Source organism: Cololabis saira, chromosome 7, assembly GCF_033807715.1.
Source record: "Cololabis saira isolate AMF1-May2022 chromosome 7, fColSai1.1, whole genome shotgun sequence".
Lineage (NCBI taxonomy): Eukaryota > Metazoa > Chordata > Actinopteri > Beloniformes > Belonidae > Cololabis > Cololabis saira.
In genome coordinates, this window is record NC_084593.1 from 11,727,918 (window position 1) to 11,747,105 (window position 19,188).

Below are 19,188 nucleotides of genomic sequence, written 5' to 3' on the forward strand. Positions count from 1 at the left end.
ATATAACAATAAATATTTAGTCTACAACTCTACATAAATGATTCCCATGACGTGAGTCATGGGACTAATGTCAACTTTAGAGTGGAAAAACGAGCTAGCTAGCTGTTTAAGACACGTAGCCGGGTATCTGCTAAACCGAAGATATTTTCCTACGTTTGGACCTGTCATCCACATGAAAACGCAAATAAACAAATGTTTAAAAAAACTCCGGTCAAAGTGAAGGTTTTTGAAAACTCTGTTTATGTAGATGCATCTACACCTGGTGTAGACGGAGACAGAGAGCAGTTTTGCGTTTTCGAACGTCACATTATGCTCCAAAACAACAACAAATCTGCTCTGATTCTGACGTCTAATGTGCGACCTTTGTTCATTACAGAACTACAGATGATCCAGCATCTGTTCTCCAAGCTATTTATTAAATAAATGGTCTCTGCTCTTGACCACCGCTTACTGCGTTACACCGACACAGAGCTTACGCCGTACCCTACGGCGTAGGGCTGTGTCGATAACGTGGCAGCTCCGTGGCGACCGAGAGGAAGACGCGCCTGCCGGGGAAGCGGAGCCGCGGAGGCGCAGCTTCCCCGGGAGCCGCAGATGATCTACAGGTTAGAATGCTTATGAATGTGGTCGAAAACGCAGATCTTCGGTTACGTGTGGAAGGGTTTTTTTTTAAAAACTATGTAATGTGGATACAAATTATTTTATAAACGGAGGGGGGGAAATATTCGGTTTTAAAAATACCCGGCTACGCGTGGACGGGGTCTAAGAGAAGAAAATTAATTGCGAAATTGACTTGGCTATTTCATATTTAAAGGAGCATGAGGCTCCTTTTAAGAAATGAGACTCTCTAGCGCCACCTTTGCCACGACGGCCGTCGGGGGTACTGCAGCCAACAGTGAAGCCGGCACGGGAGAACGGGGAGAACTGCATGCAGCGTCATGTGACGTCACATCCGCAGGACAGCGCGGGAAATTCCGGCCCGGAATTGCAGCACATTTTGCAGCACACAGCCTGTTCAAGGCAACGGAGAGATACACTAGAGGGCTCATTCTTTTGGGTTTGGAACGCTTCATCTGACATTATTATTAGAAAACTTAAAACGTATACAATTTTTTTTCATAAATCCTGCCTCAATCCTGCCTCATGCTCCTTTAACGCTAGTTAGACCTGATGGATAAATTTGAGACAATAACGAAGCCTAAAGCTGGAGATTGTAACGTTACAGCTCGGCCTAACGTTACTCCACGTGACACGTCTGACGAGGCCAAAGTTTCATCAACCACAAACACAAGTCGGCTAATGACCCAGTCAGGAATTGGCAGATAAGGTGATATAAGCAGAATAAAACACATTTAAAAGTTATTATACTGTAAGCCAGGCTTAAAACTTGACTTGACAGGGAAAAAATAAGAATTACAAGCTCTGTTTTTCTCTCATCCAAGGGGCCCCTGGGCTGAAAAAGGTTGAAGACCCCTGAACTACAACTATAGACCCATAAGAAACCTAGACTTCTAGAACATTAGGACCATAGAGGGGGGGTTAAAAGAGGGGGTCGGGGTACCGGGTCCTGCACACACCTGGATCATAAGGGGCCCGACTCGGCGCCCTGAGGAACCTCCAGTTTCTCTTTGATCTGTTTTATTCATGAATCACAGAAAACCTGCAGAGCTGCTCGTTACCCTGATTAACTAATAATTAACTAATGATGGTTCTGGTTCTGTTGCAGCGGCGTGGGTCTGGCCCGGGCTCACTTTGAGAAGCAGCCGCCCTCCAACCTGAGGAAGTCCAACTTCTTCCACTTCGTCCTGGCGCTGTACGACCGGCAGGGCCAGCCGGTGGAGATCGAGAGGACGTCCTACGTGGACTTCGTGGAGAAGGACAAGGTGAGGCCCCGCCCCCTGGTTACAGGCCCCGCCCCCGGCAAAGGCCCCGCCCCCAGTTACAGGCTCCGCCCCCTGGTTACAGGCCCCGCCCCGGTAGCAGGCTCCGCCCCCTCTGTGGTGCTCCCTGAATGTTAGTTTACCTTCAAGCTCCGCCCACTTCCTGCTGGTCATAGACCCAGGTGCTTCTCTTAGGCTCCGCCCCTTTCTGGGTGAAACCCGCCGTCCACCTTGATTGGCGGTTCGTTAAATGAAAGTGACGGAAAGACATCGTCACGGCAACTCAGTCGCCGGCGTCACTCCTCTTCCTCCTCCTCCTCTCTTCCTCTCCTCCTCTTCCTCTCCTCTTCCTGTTCCTCTTCTCCTCTCTTCCTCTCCTCCTCTTCCTCTCCTCCTCTCTTCCTCTCCCCCTCCTCCTCCTCCTCTCTTCCTCTCCTCCTCTTCCTCCTTTCCTCCTCCTCTTCCTCTTCTCCTCTCTTCCTCTCCTCCTCTTCCTCCTTTCCTCCTCCTCTTCCTTTCTTCCTCCTCTCTTCCTCTCCTCCTCTTCCTCCTTTCCTCTTCCTCTTCTCCTCTCTTCCTCTCCTTCCTTTCTTCCTCCTCTCTTCCTCTCCTCCTCTTCCTCCTTTCCTCTTCCTCTTCTCCTCTCTTCCTCTCCTTCCTTTCTTCCTCCTCTCTTCCTCCTTTCCTCCTCATCTTCCTCTTCTCCTTCTCCTCTCTTCCTCTCCTCCTCCTCTTCCTCTTCTCCTTCTCTCTTCCTCTCCTCCTCCTCTTCCTCTTCTCCTTCTCTCTTCCTCTCCTCCTCCTCTTCTCCTCCTCCTCTCTTCCTCCTTTCCTCCTCATCTTCCTCTTCTCCTTCTCTCTTCCTCCTCCTCTCTTCCTCCTTTCCTCCTCATCTTCCTCTTCTCCTTCTCTCTTCCTCCTCCTCCTCCTCTCTTCCTCTCCTCCACCCCGTGGCCCCGCCCCCTCCCTTAGCCCTGATTGGTCCACCTCTGCAGAGCTGTCAATCATCCGTCAGGTCCAGATTCAGTTCTTGGCTCCTCCCCCTCAACAGGTGAAGGCGGAGCAGGGCATGATGGGAAAGGGTTAACCGGTGCCGGTCCTGGTGGTCCGGCCCCGGTCGGGGTGACACCGGCCCGGCGGAGCCGCAGCACACGAGCGTCTGCCTCCAACGACCCTGACGAGGATCCAGGTCCTGTGATGGTCGGCCAGCTGGCAGCGCCGCCGCCGCGGCCGCCCACGCTAACCTCTGACCGACCTCTAGCCGCTCGTCCCGCCACCAACGCTCTGGGACCGGGCCAGCACTCCCGGGCCCGGTTGGCACCGCCGGCCGGCCAATCAGAGCTGGGGAGGGAGGAAGGTCGGGGGAGGGAGGGGAGCAGAGGGAAGGAAACCAGGGATTCAGATTTATTCGGCGCCGCCACACGTCCCCCGCGGGCCCAGAACAGAACCTCCATGGACTTACCTGAAGTCCAACAGAACCAGTATGGACACTAATCGCTGATCTGTGGTCCATCAGAACCGGTACTGACACTAAGGTCCAATCCCAATACTCCCCCTACTTTTCTTCACTAACCCTAAAAAAGAAGGGACAGATTTTAGGGCACTTGAAATCTTCCCAGGGTTCTGTCCCAATACTCCCACTCGTTTTCATCCCTACTCCTAATCAGGAAACTGAGAGCCAAAAGCTGTTTTAATTTCAGCTGTAGCGCTGTTAATATGCCACTTTATTAAGTTTTAATATTTTTTCAGGCGTAAAAGTAACCGTTAAGATCCCCAACCTGGGCTCAATTTATCCAAATAACGCCTGTTAAGAAATTTGATCTGATGTTTTCGGAGATAACCGCCGGTCCGGAGCAGCAGCAGCCGGAGTACAGACGTGATCGCCGGGTCAACCTGCGCCGTCGTCCCGGGGGAGAAACCTGCAGCTCTGTTGAGAATTACCACTGGCTGAAATAAATCATTTAGGAAGATAAATGTTGGTTTAATAGATGAAATCTAACAGTTGTAGCTACGCTTGTTAAGAAATTTGCTCCGAAAATTTCGGGATTTCGGAATCGGAGCTGATTTATGGTTCTGCGTTAAATCGACGCAGAGCCTACGGCGTAGGGTACGGCGTACGTCGTGCATCGCTGCGTAACCTACGCCGTAGGCTGTGCGTTGGTGTAACACGGGACCATAAATCAGCCTTTATTCCGGCGAGGTTGCAACAACGGAGAAAACGAGTGATTATGTACATTCACTGAGCGAATATTATGAAAGTAAAATATATATTTCTCGCTAGAAATGTAATCAAAACACGTTTTTATGCAGAAACGAACTCAAAATATTGATTTTATTCACTAAAAAATAAGAAATGTCCGCCATGTTTTTTTTTTGGATTCACTCCGCAAATGACGACGAAAAGCATTCTGGGAAATTTTTCTAGCCATCGGCCATCTAGTGTGCATCTGAAAACCCTCGCTCTGAAGGGCTAGATTCATATCCACTCGCCCTCGATATGTGCACTCCCCCTAGGTGAAAAGAGGAATTGGGACGCCACTATCCTCACGGGAACGCGCAAAATTTAGGGGTAGGGATGAAAACGAGGGGTAGGGGGAGTATTGGGACAGGCCCTAAGGTCCATCAGAACCGGTCCCACTGACCCCTGCTTGTGTTTGATTGACAGGAGTACAACGGGGAGAAGACCAACAACGGGATCCACTACAGACTACAGCTCCTCTACAGCAATGGTGAGCCGCCGACCGACGCCGACCCGGCGTTTAGAGGCTCGGCTGGTGGTGGGGGCGGAGTTAGACACGTGACCCCGCCCTTCCCCCCGGCAGACCCTCCGGGAACCTCCAACTGGAGGACTTTATGAAGCTCGTCAGGTGAAGTTATATAGGTTTATGTAGTAGGGGGCGTGTTCTTTATATGGTTACAGCTAACGGCTAGCTGTCATCACTTCTGAGCTGTGAAGATATAGGCTGCGACCGAAATTCCATACTTCTACCCTAATGAGTAGCAAAAACAGTATGTGAGATTTTTTAGTGTGTCCGAAACATAATTTTTACAAAGTTGTAAAAGTGACACCTGCTACCTAGAGAGAATCACAGGAAAACATTTCATCCCAAAACCAACGGTAAACTACGATAAAGCTACGTGGACGGCCGCACCTTCCACCGTGCTATCAGCTAAAATCATTAAAACTTTTTTTTTTTAAACTCACTCCACGGTACCTGAAGTACTTTTTATTTATATGTAGTTGCTGTTGATTTTCTTTGGTACATTAATTAGAAATAAAAGATTTTACAACGTAAGTGGACGGGCGAGATGACAGTTTGGTCCGACCTAGCCATGGGGGGCTTGACGAAGGGTCGATTAGGCCATAGTCCTGGTACCAGCTGGAACCCCAACCAGAAATCCACAGGAACCTGCTAGCGGGCCCGGCTAGCTTATCAATACTGTTGTGGGAAGCACTTCAGAGCTCATTAGCATCAGGATTAGCATCAGGGTTAGCATCAGTTTAGCACGGATCCTGGTGGTGTGAGGGTAAAGCTCGTAGACGTTGCGGTTGTTCTGCACCTTCGTGGTATTTGCACCAGATTATCGGTGCGTCCGAAATGCCATAGCCTACTAAAAAGTATATACTAAAAAGTATACTTAAATTCGGCACACTTTTGAGTAAATATCAGTAGTGTGCATTCATTCGGACGTACTATTAAGAGCGCACACGTCACTTCCTGCCCCCCCCTCCCGCTCCGCTCTTTCCTGTTTATTCTGGCCGAAACAAGATGAGATTATATAATATTATTAAATACGAATATTATAATATTAATATTATATAATAATATTATTATACTTAATATTATACTTATGACTGACATATATGTATCACTTAGCAACCAAACGCCGCTGCATTGCATTGTGGGAAGTTTCTGCTCGGCTAGTGTCCATCAATCCACACTAATACATTTCTCCAGAATAAGTATGGATAGTACATACTATTGAGTACGTTCTAATGTTTCGGACGCACTAATAAATCTCACACACTCATTTTGCATACTCATTAGGGTGGAAGTATGCGATTTCGGACGCAGCCTAAGTTTCAAACGTCATTAGAACCTCAGAACCTTCAGAACCGTCGCTGGTTCCTCCTGACGGAGTTCTGGGGAGCTGAAGCTCAGCTGGATCTGAATCCTCCTGAAGTCTGGAAAAGCCGTTTTCTCCGCCGGCGCTGCCGACATCTGGAGAACCTGACTCGGACCTGTTTAGTCCATCGTGGGGGTGGGGGGGGCTCGTCTGGTCCTGGCCCGGGTCCAGGCCTGCTCACACCCCTGCAGCAGCTAGAGGAGGGGGATAAATCACGGCGTGCTGGGCCCGCGGGTCGGCCCAGCCGCCGAGCTAATGGACCTCATCAGCAGCCGCGACGGATCGCCGCCACTTAGGCCGCAGACGGGCGAGTGAATCACGCCAATTAGGGAGTGGAGGATGCTGGGAGGGAGCTGCGGGGGAACCAGACGGCAGCGACCGCCGGCAGCCCGCTCAATTAGCGGCGCGGTGCGGCTAACAGGTGCTGCCCCCGCCCCCCCCCGCCGCGACGTGTCACGTCCACGCCCGGCCGCGCGGCTAATAAAAGACAAGCGTCCTGATTGATATTTAATCTGCGGGAGAACGAGGCCTCGTGTTCTCGGGGGGAGGGGGGGGACGCTAGCGGGTGGGGCTAGCGGCTAGCGGCACATAAATAATAGATGTTTGTTTGCAGAGGAGGACAAACACACATTATTACCCAGCATGCCTTTGTTCTGGGTCCGGATTACCATGAAGGGCTGGTGCGTGAGGGGGGGGTCTCATGGACCGGTCCTGACTCTCTGCTGTGTTTCAGGGATCCGGACAGAACAGGACCTTTACGTCCGGCTGATCGACTCCATGACCAAGCAGGTGAGTCTGCGCTAAAGTATGTGAACCCCCTGGAACTGAGCTCTGTACTCATTTAAAATGCAGGTTTAATTTTAAATTTAGTCCGAGGGAGCCGGGACTCCTCGTACCTGCAGATCTGGTCCCGGTGTCCCCCAGGGTTCCGTACCCGGCAGAGGTGTCAAAAGTATTCACATTCATTACTCAGGTAGAAGTATAGATACTAGAGTTTAAAAATACTCCTGTAGAAGTTGAAGTATCAACTCAAGTTTTTTACTCAAGTAAAAGTATAAAAGTACTGGTTTCAAAACTACTTAAAGTATAAAAGTAAAAGTAATGTAAGGGGGAAAAAAGCCATTAAGGACAAAAGCCATTGAAAATGAATGCATCTTAGTATAATGCAAATATATTGAAGAACCATATATGTGTACTATTGAGCATTAACATGTGTTTCAGAGAGCAGAAGATATGATGACTAGTTGCCTATAAGTATTGTAATGGTGCAAAAAGTCAAACTTCAGAGGCATGTTATCATTTATCCTAACCTTTATTGGAATGTACATCCAAGTTTAGTTGCAGGAATCTGAGGGAACGGATGTAAGAACAAAACTGGACAAGAACATCTGAAACAACCACAACCAAATTCACTCTATCCGGATGGAGCAATTTAACTGGATAGTTTTTTTTTTAAAGGCCGAAATGAAATAGAGTAACAAGGCTGTTTTTAAAATGTAAGGAGTAAAAAGTACAGATAATTGCTTGAAAATGTAAGGAGTAAAAGTAAAAAGTCGTCTGAAAAATAATTACTCCAATGAAGTATAGATAACCAAAATTTCTACTTAAGTAAGGTAACGAAGTATTTGTACTTTGTTACTTGACACCTCTGTTGGGGGAGGAACTCCCTGGATTTAAGTGGATTTAAGTGGGTCTGGATTAGAGTTTGCTGGTGGGGGGGTCCAGGGGGGCCCGGGGGGGCGTGGTCTCCCTCTCGGACCGACCCGGGCTCAGGTGTTCCACACGGCTCTGTACTCGGACCTCAGACGTTTGTGGAGGAATCGGTGCTGTGACTGACGCTGGACCCCCCCCTCCCCCCGGGCTTCGGCACCACCATACACCTGACCCATGGACCGGTTCGGTCGGGCTGCTGGACCCCGGTACCGGAGGAAGGTCCGATCCCACCTGCCGGGTGGTTGAAGCGGGCCCGGGTCCGGTTCTGCTAGGCCTTGTTTAACCTGATTTACGGTTCTGGAACATAATTTTCTCACATAACTCAAGAACCTTCTGGGCCCGGAGTCCTGCGGTCCGATGATGAGAGGGTGGAGGGAAGCCCGGCCCGACCCGGCAGCTCTAATGGGTTTTCCTTCCAGCTGGAGCAGCCGGGCCTTGGCTCCAGAACCTCCCACGTTTCCGGTTTTCACTCACTCAGAACCCCCATGTGGGACTTGGACCTGCGACCGGCGCCAACAGAACCCCCCCCCAGCTGGAAACCCCCCCGCTCTGCTCCATCTCAGCTTAAATCATCCAGAGAGAAATGTTCTGGGTCTGGATGTTCACCACTGCAGGACTGGAACATCGGACGGGTCGCTGCTGCTGCGGCACGAGCAGAGCTGGAACTGGGAACTGGGAACTGGGAACTGGGAACCGCCTCCTAATTCTGCCGGAAGCTGATTTAAATGTAAAACATCAAACCAAAGTTTCACCAACGAGGAGAGAATTGATTGATCAGGATTATCAATCAATTTGATGTCAGATGGATGTTTTTGTATAGATGGATTGATGGATGGAAAAATGGATGGATGGATGGAAAAATTGATGGCTGGAAAAATGGATGGATGGATGGATGATGGATGGATGATGGATGGATGGATGGATGGAAAAATGGATGGACGGATGATGGATGGATGGAAACATGGATGGATGGATGATGGATGGAAAAATGGATGGAAGGATGGATGGATGGATGACGGATGGATGGATGATGGATGGATGGATGGATGGATGATGGATTATGGATGGATGGATGGATGGATGGATGATGGATTATGGATGGATGGATGATGGATGGAAAAATGGATGGATGGATGGATGATGGATGGATGGATGGAAAAAGGATGGGAGGATGGATGGATGGATGATGGAAGGGTGGATTATGGATGGATGGATGATGATGGATGATGGAAGGATGGATGGATGATGGATGGATGGATTATGGATGGATGGATGGATGGATGGATGATGGATTATGGATGGATGGATGGATGATGGATGGATGGATTATGGATGGATGGATGATGATGGATGATGGAAGGATGGATGGATGATGGATGGAAAAATTGATGGATGATGGATGGATGGATGGATGGATGAAGGATGGATGATGATGGACAGGTGGGGATGAACCCAGGCCGGGTCCAGCCCTCCGGATGAGTCCTGACGCCCCCCCCCAACATGGCGGCTGCCGTCCCCTGACCACCAGTTGCTCCTCGTCATCCTGCGGCGGCTCGATTCCCCGAGTGACTCCAACAAGGCGCCGCCGAGCAAACGGATCGATGGGGGCGGCGTCTGATCCTGACCCCCCTCTAGCCCCGCCCCTCTGGCCCCGCCCCCCCGCCGGGCTAACAGACCCCGCGGATCGATGAGCGATGCAGTCGCCGTGGAGACGTCTGCTCCGGGGGGCGGGGCTAGAAGGGGGCGGGGCTAGAGGGGGCGGCAGAACCAGCAGGAGTTTACGAAGCTGCAGAAACCAAATGTGGAAATGAACCGGAACATGGAAACGATGAGCTACGATACCGACCCGTCCGTGTGTGTGTGTGTGTGTGTGTGTGTGTGTGTATGAGAGAGAGTACGTGTGTGTGTATATGTGTGTGTGTACATATGTGTATGTGTGATGCAATCCACATCCCTCCTGGTCAAACTGGAGCGTTTTAATCCCGAGGAACGGAGCCAGGATCGGGATCAATAATGCAGAAGTGGTCGTTATCCTGAAAGTATGGTCCCCCAAGGGTGTGTGAGAGTGTGTGTGTGAATGTGTGTGTGTGTGTGTGTGTGTGTGTGTGTGCGCAGGGTGGAGGTCTGTTTTGGCTATCAAGGTGGGTGAGGTAGTGGGGGGGAGGGGGGGGTGAGAACACACACATGCTTTTAGTGGAGTTCATTTACAACCGCCAGAGTACTACAACACACACACACACACACACACACACACACACACACACACACACACACACACACACACACACACACACACACACACACACACACACACACACACACACACACACACACACCTTCACCCTGACCCCCCCATGAGCCTCAGACTGGATTCAGACCCTCAAACGTTCAGGTCCTCACAAGTCCTGCATGAACGCTGATCCCCACAAAGGAGATAAACGAGAACTCACACACACACACACACACACACACACACACACACACACACACACACACACACACACACACAGCGGTCGTCCGTCATCCAGGCGCTGACATGACAGCTCTGTGGGGGGGGGGGCTGCCCGCCATCTGGCAGGGGATTCTGGGAAGGCTGGGACCACCAGGCGGGGGGTGAAGAGGTGTTGATAGGTGGAGGCCATGTTTGACTCCTGCTGCACCTGAACTCACCTGCACCTGGACACGCCCCCCGTGATGTCATCAGCTGGTGTCCTGATGGAAACGGACCGGACAGACCTGGAACCAGGACTAGTGGAACTGGAACCAGGACTAGTGGAACTGGAACCAGGACTAGTGGAACTGGAACCAGGACTAGTGGAACTAAAACCAGGACTAGTAGAACTGGAACTTGGACTAGTAGAACTGGAAACAGGACTAGTGGATCTAAAACCAGGACTACAGATCTGATCAAGCTTCACCAGAAGACTTGTTATATTTGATGTACATTGGTTTATATTTACTTTAAACTGGTTTGTATTTACTTTAAACTGGTTTGTCTTTAGTTTAAACTGGTTTATATTTGGTTTAAACTGGTTTGTCTTTAGTTTAAACTGGTTTATATTTGGTTTAAACTGGTTTATATTTAGTTTAAACTGGTTTATATTTGGTTTAAACTGGTTTATATTTGGTTTAAACTGGTTTATATCAGACGTAAACTGGTTTGTCTTCAGTTTAAACTGGTTTATTTCCAATGTCAACTGGTTTATCTTTAGTTTAAACTGGTTTGACTTTAGTTTAAACTGGTTTATCTTTAGTTTAAACTGGTTTGTCTTTAGTTTAAACTGGTTTATATTTGGTTTAAACTGGTTTATATTTAGTTTAAACTGGTTTATATCAGACTTAAACTGGTTTGTCTTCAGTTTAAACTGGTTTATTTCCAATGTCAACTGGTTTATCTTTAGTTTAAACTGGTTTACATTTGGTTTAAACTGGTTTGTCTTTAGTTTATACTGGTTTATATTTGGTTTAATCTGGTTTGTCTTTAGTTTAAATTGGTTTTTATTTGGTTTAAACCGGTTTATATTTGGTTTAAACTGGTTTATCTTGAGTTTAAACTGGTTTATATTTGGTTTAAACTGGTTTGTCTTTAGTTTAAACTGGTTTATATTTGGTTTAAACTGGTTTATCTTTAGTTGCTGTACTGCTAGCTGTTAGTGCACCCCAAGGACAAAATAGAATACAACAAAAAATGCAATGTATTATATGAAATACAATGTAAATTGGTTTATATTTACTATACAATGGTTTGTATTTACTTTAAACTGGTTTATATCAGATGTAAACTGGTTTATCTTTAGTTTAAACTGGTTTATATCCCATGTAAACTGATTTGTCCTTAGTTTAAATGTTTATATTTGGTTTAAACTGATTTATATCAGCTGTAAACTGGTTTGTCTTCAGTTTAAACTGGTTTATTTCCAATGTCAACCGGTTTATCTTTAGTTTAAACTGGTTTATATTTGGTTTAAACTGGTTTATCTTGAGTTGATGTGCCTAGCTGTTAGTGCACCCCAAGGACAAAATAGAATACAAAAAAAATGCAATGTATTATATGAAATACCCTGTCAATCATGCAATAAAACATACATCGGGGAAACGGGAAGGAGCTTCAGTACAAGAAGGAAAGAACTTCAAAAGGAGTGTGAGAAGGAGACGGGAAAAATACATACAAGAGCAATAAAAGAAAAGGCACTGCAAGAGACCCATAAGTCAGCCATAACGGACCACTGCAAAAGAGAGAATCACGTCATGAACTGGGACAAAGCCAGAGAAAACAGACACCAGCGCTGGATCATGGAGGCCAAAGAGATCAGGAAACATGGACAATACATGATGAACAGGGAGCGTACATGCTCTCACACCTCAAACAAACTGGTTTGTCTTTAGTTTAAACTGGTTTATATTTGGTTTAAACTGGTTTATATTTGGTTTAAACTGGTTTAAACTGGTTTATCTTTGGTTTAAACTGGTTTGTCTTTTGTTTAAACTGGTTTATCTTTGGTTTAAACTGGTTTATATTTGGTTTAAACTGGTTTATATTTGGTTTAAACTGGTTTAAACTGGTTTATCTTTGGTTTAAACTGGTTTGTCTTTGGTTTAAACTGGTTTATATTTGGTTTAAACTGGTTTGTCTTTCGTTTAAACTGGTATATCTTTGGTCTAAACTGGTTTATATTTGGTTTAAACTGGTTTATATTTGGTTTAAACTGGTTTATATTTGGTTTAAAATGATTTATCTTTAGTTTAAACTGGTTTATCTTTGGTTTAAACTGGTTTATATTTGGTTTAAACTGGTTTGTCTTTCGTTTAAACTGGTATATCTTTGGTCTAAACTGGTTTATATTTGGTTTAAACTGGTTTATATTTGGTTTAAAATGATTTATCTTTGGTTTAAACTGGTTTATTTCCAGTGTAAACAGGTTTATCTTTGGTTTAAACTGGTTTATATTTGGTTTAAACTGGTTTATCTTTGGTTTAAACTGGTTTATATTTGGTTTAAACTGGTTTATATTTGGATTAAAATTATTTCTGTAGTTTAAACTGTTTTATTTCCAATGTCAACTGGTTTATCTTTAGTTTAAACTGGTTTATATTTGGTTTAAACGGGTTTGTCTTTAGTTTAAACTGGTTCATATTTGGTTTAAACTGGTTTATATTTAGTTTAAAGGGGACCTATTATGAAAAACACGTTTTTTCTTGTTTTAACTTATATAAAGTGGTCTCCCCTCACCCTGCCAGCACAGGGGAGACAAAATACCATGAATTTCTGCAAGCTCTCTGGCCCCCGCCGGACAGAGTCCCCCAGTGTCACGTGTTTTTTTTTTAGCCGATTAGAATCTGCTCCCGTCGTTACGTAACGACAGGAGCAGATTTCCAGAGGTTCAGCCTCCGCTGCTGAAACCACGCCCACAACCAGCTCTCTCCGCTGCTGGAGCGCTCCATCCTTCAGCCAGTCGGACGCGGCGCCGCGGCGGAGCGGATCCGGGTTAAATCATCCAGGTTCCCGGGTGATTTGGGAGCTGGGTCCCCGGGGGTCTGTCCCAGGCTGGACCAGCTTCACCCTCCGAGATTTTCAGGCAAATCTGTCGGTTTGATCCCCGATAACGGGCGATGCGCCACGGATGCGCCGCAGAGCGGATCTGTGCGCCCGCCGTGGCTTGGCGGCGCCCGTCGCGCAGCATCCGCCGGGCAGATCCGGCTGAAATTCCGCTGGTCGGTCCCCGGGAGTCCCTGCTACCAGTCCAGGCCGGTTCCTGCGGTCCCGGCCGGTCGGAACCGTTCAGATTCCCCCGTTAAAGCCGCGGTGATGCGCGCTGCTCTAGCAGCGCTGCTCCCGGGCGCCTGGCGTGGCTCCGGGGCCAGCGTTCAGCATCCGCCGGGCAGATCCGCCTTAAATAGTGCATAAATGTTATTTATATACAACTCATATTTTATTTTTTTAACAATAAAGTTGCCATTTGTGAAAATTCAGTGTTGTGATAATTTACAGGCTCGGGCTGCTCTGGCGGAGCGAGGGTTTATTCTCCTCCCCTGCTACACGTCATTCAGGGAGCCAATCAGCACAGAGCCTCATTATCATACCCCCCCTTCCCTAAAAATGAGGCGCAGAAAAAGAGGTTAGAAGCGGTAAAACTAGAGACAGGGCCCACAGGCTGGATTTATGATTTATGTAGAAAAAACAAGCTTTAGATTGTTTTTAAGACATTCGAGGCCTGTTTAAAATATACATTAAATGCCATAATAGGTCACCTTTAAACTGGTTTATATCAGATGTAAACTGGTTTGTCTTCAGTTTAAACTGGTTTATTTCCAAATGTCAACTGGTTTATCTTTAGTTTAAACTGGTTTATCTTTGGTTTAAACTGGTTTATATTTGGTTTAAACTGGTTTATATTTGGTTTAAACTTGTTTATTTCCAGTGTAAACTGGTTTATCTATAATTTAAACTGGTTTATATGCAGTAAACTGGTTTTCTGTGAGATACAGTTTCCTCTTTTGTCCATAAATCCACGTGACGACTGTAGAAAAGGCTAAAGTTGGTAAAGTCGTGTCGTGTTGCTGCTGCTGACTCACCAGTGTCTCTTTCCTGCAGCCCATCCTGTACGAGGGCCAGGACAAGAACCCGGAGATGTGCCGCGTGCTGCTGACCCACGAGATCATGTGCAGGTAAACCCTCACCTTTAAACACCTTTAAACTCCTTTACACACCGTCAGCTGCAGCGGCTGCTCGGTTCAGCAGGTTGTCGGCTGGTTCGGAGACACAGATCTATATTTAAGAGTCCACATGTTCACATGTCAGGTTTTTTTTTAAATTATTTTAATTTTTTTATTTTGTTTTGTTTCATTTTATTCATGTTGTTATCTTTTTTTTTTATTTATTAACATACAGTGCAAACAACGACAAAAGACAACATCAGTAAGTGTGTGAGTGTAAATAAGATGATGAAAATAGATACATAAATTGAGAATATTAATTTGAGAGTAAACAAATAAATAATTATCATATAGAGTGGTGTAGCATAATATCATATAAATATAACATAATAATATAGTAATATCCTAATATAACATAATCTTTATAAAATATTATAACATATAACCAAATTATATCACCATACTATTATATATAACAATATAATAATACTATAGTTTAACATCCCATGAGATTTCATAACTTAATATAATAATATGAAACAATATATCATGATAATGCCAGGAATAATTATTAGAGTTAGAATTGGTAATTTATATATTGCAATGGGGGTGAGGTCAAACCGCATGTCAGGTTGTTAAATGAACCTGCAGCTGCAGACGGACAGGTGAAGCTCCGCCCACAAGCTCCTGACGGACAGTTGAAGCTCCGCCCACAAGCTCCTGATGGACAGTTGAAGCTCCGCCCACAAGCTCCTGATGGACAGGTGAAGCTCCGCCCACAAGCTCCTGATGGACAGTTGAAGCTCCGCCCACAAGCTCCTGATGGACAGGTGAAGCTCCGCCCACAAGCTCCTGACGGACAGGTGAAGCTCCGCCCACAAGCATCAGTCCAGCAGCAGTCTGGAGCCAGAGATTGTAGCTGGTGAAGATTTCCACTCCTCCCTACAGTCCAGTCTCACCGTTGGGGGCAGGTGAGGTTCTGGTTCTGATCCAGTGGGACGAGTTCAAGTCTGGATTACCGTAGTTCAGCAGACAGACGTCACGGAGCATCTTCTGGATGGATGGAGGGAAGAACTGCAGCCATGATGTTTCAGCTGTTTTTGTTGTTTTGAAAAGAGCAAATATCGTGTTTATCTGAATGTGTGTGTGTGTGTGTGTGTGTGTGTGTGTGTGTGTGTGTGTGTGTGTGTGTGTGTGTGTGTGTGTGTGTGTGTGTGTGTGTGTGTGGAGGAGAGAAAAAGAGCAGCTGTTGTCGTTCATCGCACCAATCAACACGTTTCCTGTCTGTCAGTTAATGGTTTTACTGGTTGGAGTGAAAATACACACACACACACACACACACACACACACACACACACACACACACACACACACACACACACACACACACACACACACACACACACACACACACACACACACTCTGGTGTCCCAGCTGTTTATTCTCCACAAAGAGTTTTTATCATTTCTTTAAACTGAGACGTTGAAACACGTCTTGAGACCCAAAGACCAGATCCTGGTTCCTGGTCCTGGTTCTAGGTCCAGGTCCTGGTCCTAGGGGGGCCATAGCTGGAAAACCTGCAGCTCATCCAGAACTCTTCAGTCCTCACTAAGAGTAGTGGTCTTGTTAGTGGTCCACTAACAAGTGGACCACATCAGTCCACATCAGTTTTTTTTATTTTATTTTACCTTTATTTTACCAGGTTAGTCCCATTGAGATCTAGGATCTCTTTTTCAAGGGAGACCTGGCCAAAAATGGCAGCTTTAAAAGTTACAGACAAAACAGCAAATCAACAACAACAGAAATAGATTGCAAGATAGTTCACAAAACAGTGCCAGTAAATAAGTTACAATACTTAAAAACAGTGACAAGTACCAACAGAGTCATTTAAAAATGTATTTGTAAGAGCTTTAAAATCAGACAATGACACTAATGTGTTTAGTTTCAGGTCTTTTTGGAGGCTATTCCAAGCAAGTGGGGAAGAACAGCTGAAGGCTTTCTTCCCTAGATTGGTCCTCGCACTTGAAATGGACAGCAGGATAGCATAATTTGATCTCAGGCTATACCTACTGATGGCTTTCAACTTGATCAGAGAACAAATGTAAAATGGAAGTTTACCTAACATAGCTTTGTATATGAACAAGTACCAATGACTAAGCCTCCGCCTTGTCAGTGAAGGTAAGCCAGCCTTGGAGTACAGAATGCAGTGATGGGTAAAGGTTTACACTTTGTAAGAAATCTCAGTGGACTATGCAGTCCAGTTCTGAGGTCTTTCCACCTGCCTGTCCATCAGAGGACCGGAGTAGCATCTGGAGGCATCTCCTCGCCCGTCCTGGACACGTTTGGGCCGCTGGTCCGCCTTCTGGTACCGCTCTCGCGTGTTTGGTTCTGGTTTGGTTCTGGTGTGGTCCGGGTCCAGGTCTACGGGGATCCACCTCCTCAGTAGCGCTGCACCGTGTCGTTAGCGGCCCGGTGTCGGCCCGTCTCTGAACCCTCATCATTAAGGCTCAGCCGGGGTTTGTTGTGGTGGTTGGACCGGGCCCCACCCCCCCCCCCCCCCCCAGAGGCCCCGCCCCCAGGGCCCCCCTGGACCCGCCCCCCCGGGCCCGGCTCCTGGGGTCCGGTTTGTTTATGACAGTTCCTGGCGGTGTGGAGGAGGCAGTCGCCGCGGCAACACCGGTGGGTTCCAGAGCTAATTGGTCTCCTGGAACCTTCGCTAATGGTTCCCGGTAGCGGGGGGATAAATTAGCGCGGCACGCGGCGGTGGCGCCAGACACAAACACGGAGCTCAGTTCAGTATTTCTGCACTTCCTGGTTAAGGTTTAGGTTTAGACCTGGACTCCAGAGTCCTGGTTGGGGGTCTAGGACTAGGGAGGCCCCCATACCATTTTTTTCACACTGAGTACGAGTATTTTAATTTGTGTACTCGCCGATACCGAGTGCCAATCCAATGCTTCTACCACAAAAATAACTAGGCTAAAAATGCAATGAATTGGAAGATTCAGGTTTTATTTGCAAGGAACCAGCTGACCCGGGTTTGGAGAAACGTCTCAAAGCCAGTGGGGGAGGGATCCTGGTCCTGGTCCTGCTGGTCCTGGTGGAACCTGTGGATGACATCACAGGTGTCCCCCCCCCAGATTCCTCCACAGACCCTGGACCGGCCCGGTTAGCTGTTAGCAGTTAGCAGTTAGCCCTCTGGCTACCTGGCCGGCAGCCGTCCGGTTGGCTGGTTGTCACGGCGACGGGGGCAACGCCGCTGGGCGTCGGCCAACTGCTGGTGACCTTGGCTCAGACCTGTGTGTGTGTGTGTGTGTGTGTGTGTGTGTGTGTGTGTGTGTGTGTGTGTGTGTGTGTGTGTGTGTGTGTGTGTGTGTGTGTGTGTGTGTGTGTGTGTGTGTGTGTGTGTGTGTGTGTGTACGTACATGTGTGTGAGTGTGTGTGTGCAGAGAAAATGTTTATTTTTTTATGTTTTAAAAACGTTTAAACTGAAAACAAACAACTTTTAGTTCAGTTTTATTTATAAAGAGTCAGTTAAGTCGTCTCCAGGTGTTCCGTAGTACTTCTATGAAGTAGTACTACTGTACATCCCCATTTATGCTCCCACTCATGAACACACCACAAGGGGAAAACAACTTTTAAAGGGAAAGAAAAGGAAACTGAAATGTACAAGTTTCAGTGTAAACTGTAAAGGTCCAAACATTTGGAATGAGCTTGATAGTTGCTATAAAAGAGTCTGGATCTCTCTCAATTAAAAAAAAAAGACTAAAACAAAAATTGTTATTAAATTATGTCTCTTATTAAGTTTTTATGTACCAATACCTGATGTATTATTTTTATAAGAATATATTTGTAATCTGAGGAGGTCTCAGGTTTTCTTTGTTTTTTTTGTGTGTTTTTTCTTATTTAGGTTATAAGGTTATTATACTGTATGTATAAGTATTATCTGTGTAATTTATAGTTGTTCTGCTGTGTGACTGGACCCTATTCATAAGCTACAGTAGCTTCTGGGGAGTCCCATTTTACAAACCTCGATTGATTATTATCTGTATTTGTGTTTTTTAATTATTTGTAAATAAACTCTAAACTAAACTAAAATTGATCAATACTTCACTTCATAATACTACTTCATAGTACCTCTATTTCATAGTACTACTATCAAGTAGTACTCCAGGTGCTTGGAACTTTTTCAATCTGAACTTTATTATGATGTTTTTATTCTTGTTCTACACGTTTGATGGCTGATCAATAACTTCTTCTTCTTCTCCCCCTCCTCTCCAGTCGGTGTTGTGACAAGAAAAGTTGTGGGAACCGTAACGAGACGCCGTCGGACCCGGTCATCATCGACAGGTAGGTTCCCCGACCCGGTTCTGGCTGCTGGGTTCAGGTTCTGGTTCAGGTCCGTCTGGTTCTTCTGCGTTGGTTTGAGGTGTTTCTGCCCAAGACCCGAGACCCGGTTCAGTGGTTTCAGTGGGTTCTGCTGCAAGAGAACTTCCCCGTCTCTGACTCTGGAGACGATTAAGAACTCTGGAGTCTGAGCTGCTGGAGGCGGTTCTGACGGTTCTGACGGTTCTGACGGTTCTGACGGTTCTGGCGGTTCTGATGGTTCTGATGGTCCTGGTCAGTTCCAGAGGTGTCAAGTAACGAAGTACAAATACTTTGTTACCTTACTTAAGTAGAAATTTTGGTTATCTATACTTCACTGGAGTAATTATTTTTCAGACGACTTTTTACTTTTACTCCTTACATTTTCACGCAATTATCTGTACTTTTTACTCCTTACATTTTAAAAACAGCCTTGTTACTCTATTTCAT

General features: G+C 46.4%; 2 protein-coding genes across 4 annotated transcripts in view; both read left to right on the top strand.

The window, feature by feature from the left end:
* Positions 1–19,188, top strand: part of LOC133446762 (ubiquitin-conjugating enzyme E2 2-like) — a 102,298-nt gene that overhangs the window by 36,710 nt on the left and 46,400 nt on the right. The gene's annotated exons all lie outside the window — the stretch shown is intronic.
* LOC133446761 (transcription factor COE3-like) overlaps positions 1–19,188 on the top strand; it is a 103,394-nt gene that overhangs the window by 11,710 nt on the left and 72,496 nt on the right. For all 3 annotated transcript variants that reach the window (XM_061724833.1, XM_061724835.1, XM_061724834.1), the window contains exons 2-6: positions 1,727–1,883; positions 4,546–4,609; positions 6,742–6,797; positions 14,314–14,387; positions 18,655–18,723. In XM_061724833.1, coding sequence (XP_061580817.1) covers positions 1,727–1,883; positions 4,546–4,609; positions 6,742–6,797; positions 14,314–14,387; positions 18,655–18,723 — 420 coding nt within the window. The remainder of the gene's footprint in view (positions 1–1,726; positions 1,884–4,545; positions 4,610–6,741; positions 6,798–14,313; positions 14,388–18,654; positions 18,724–19,188) is intronic.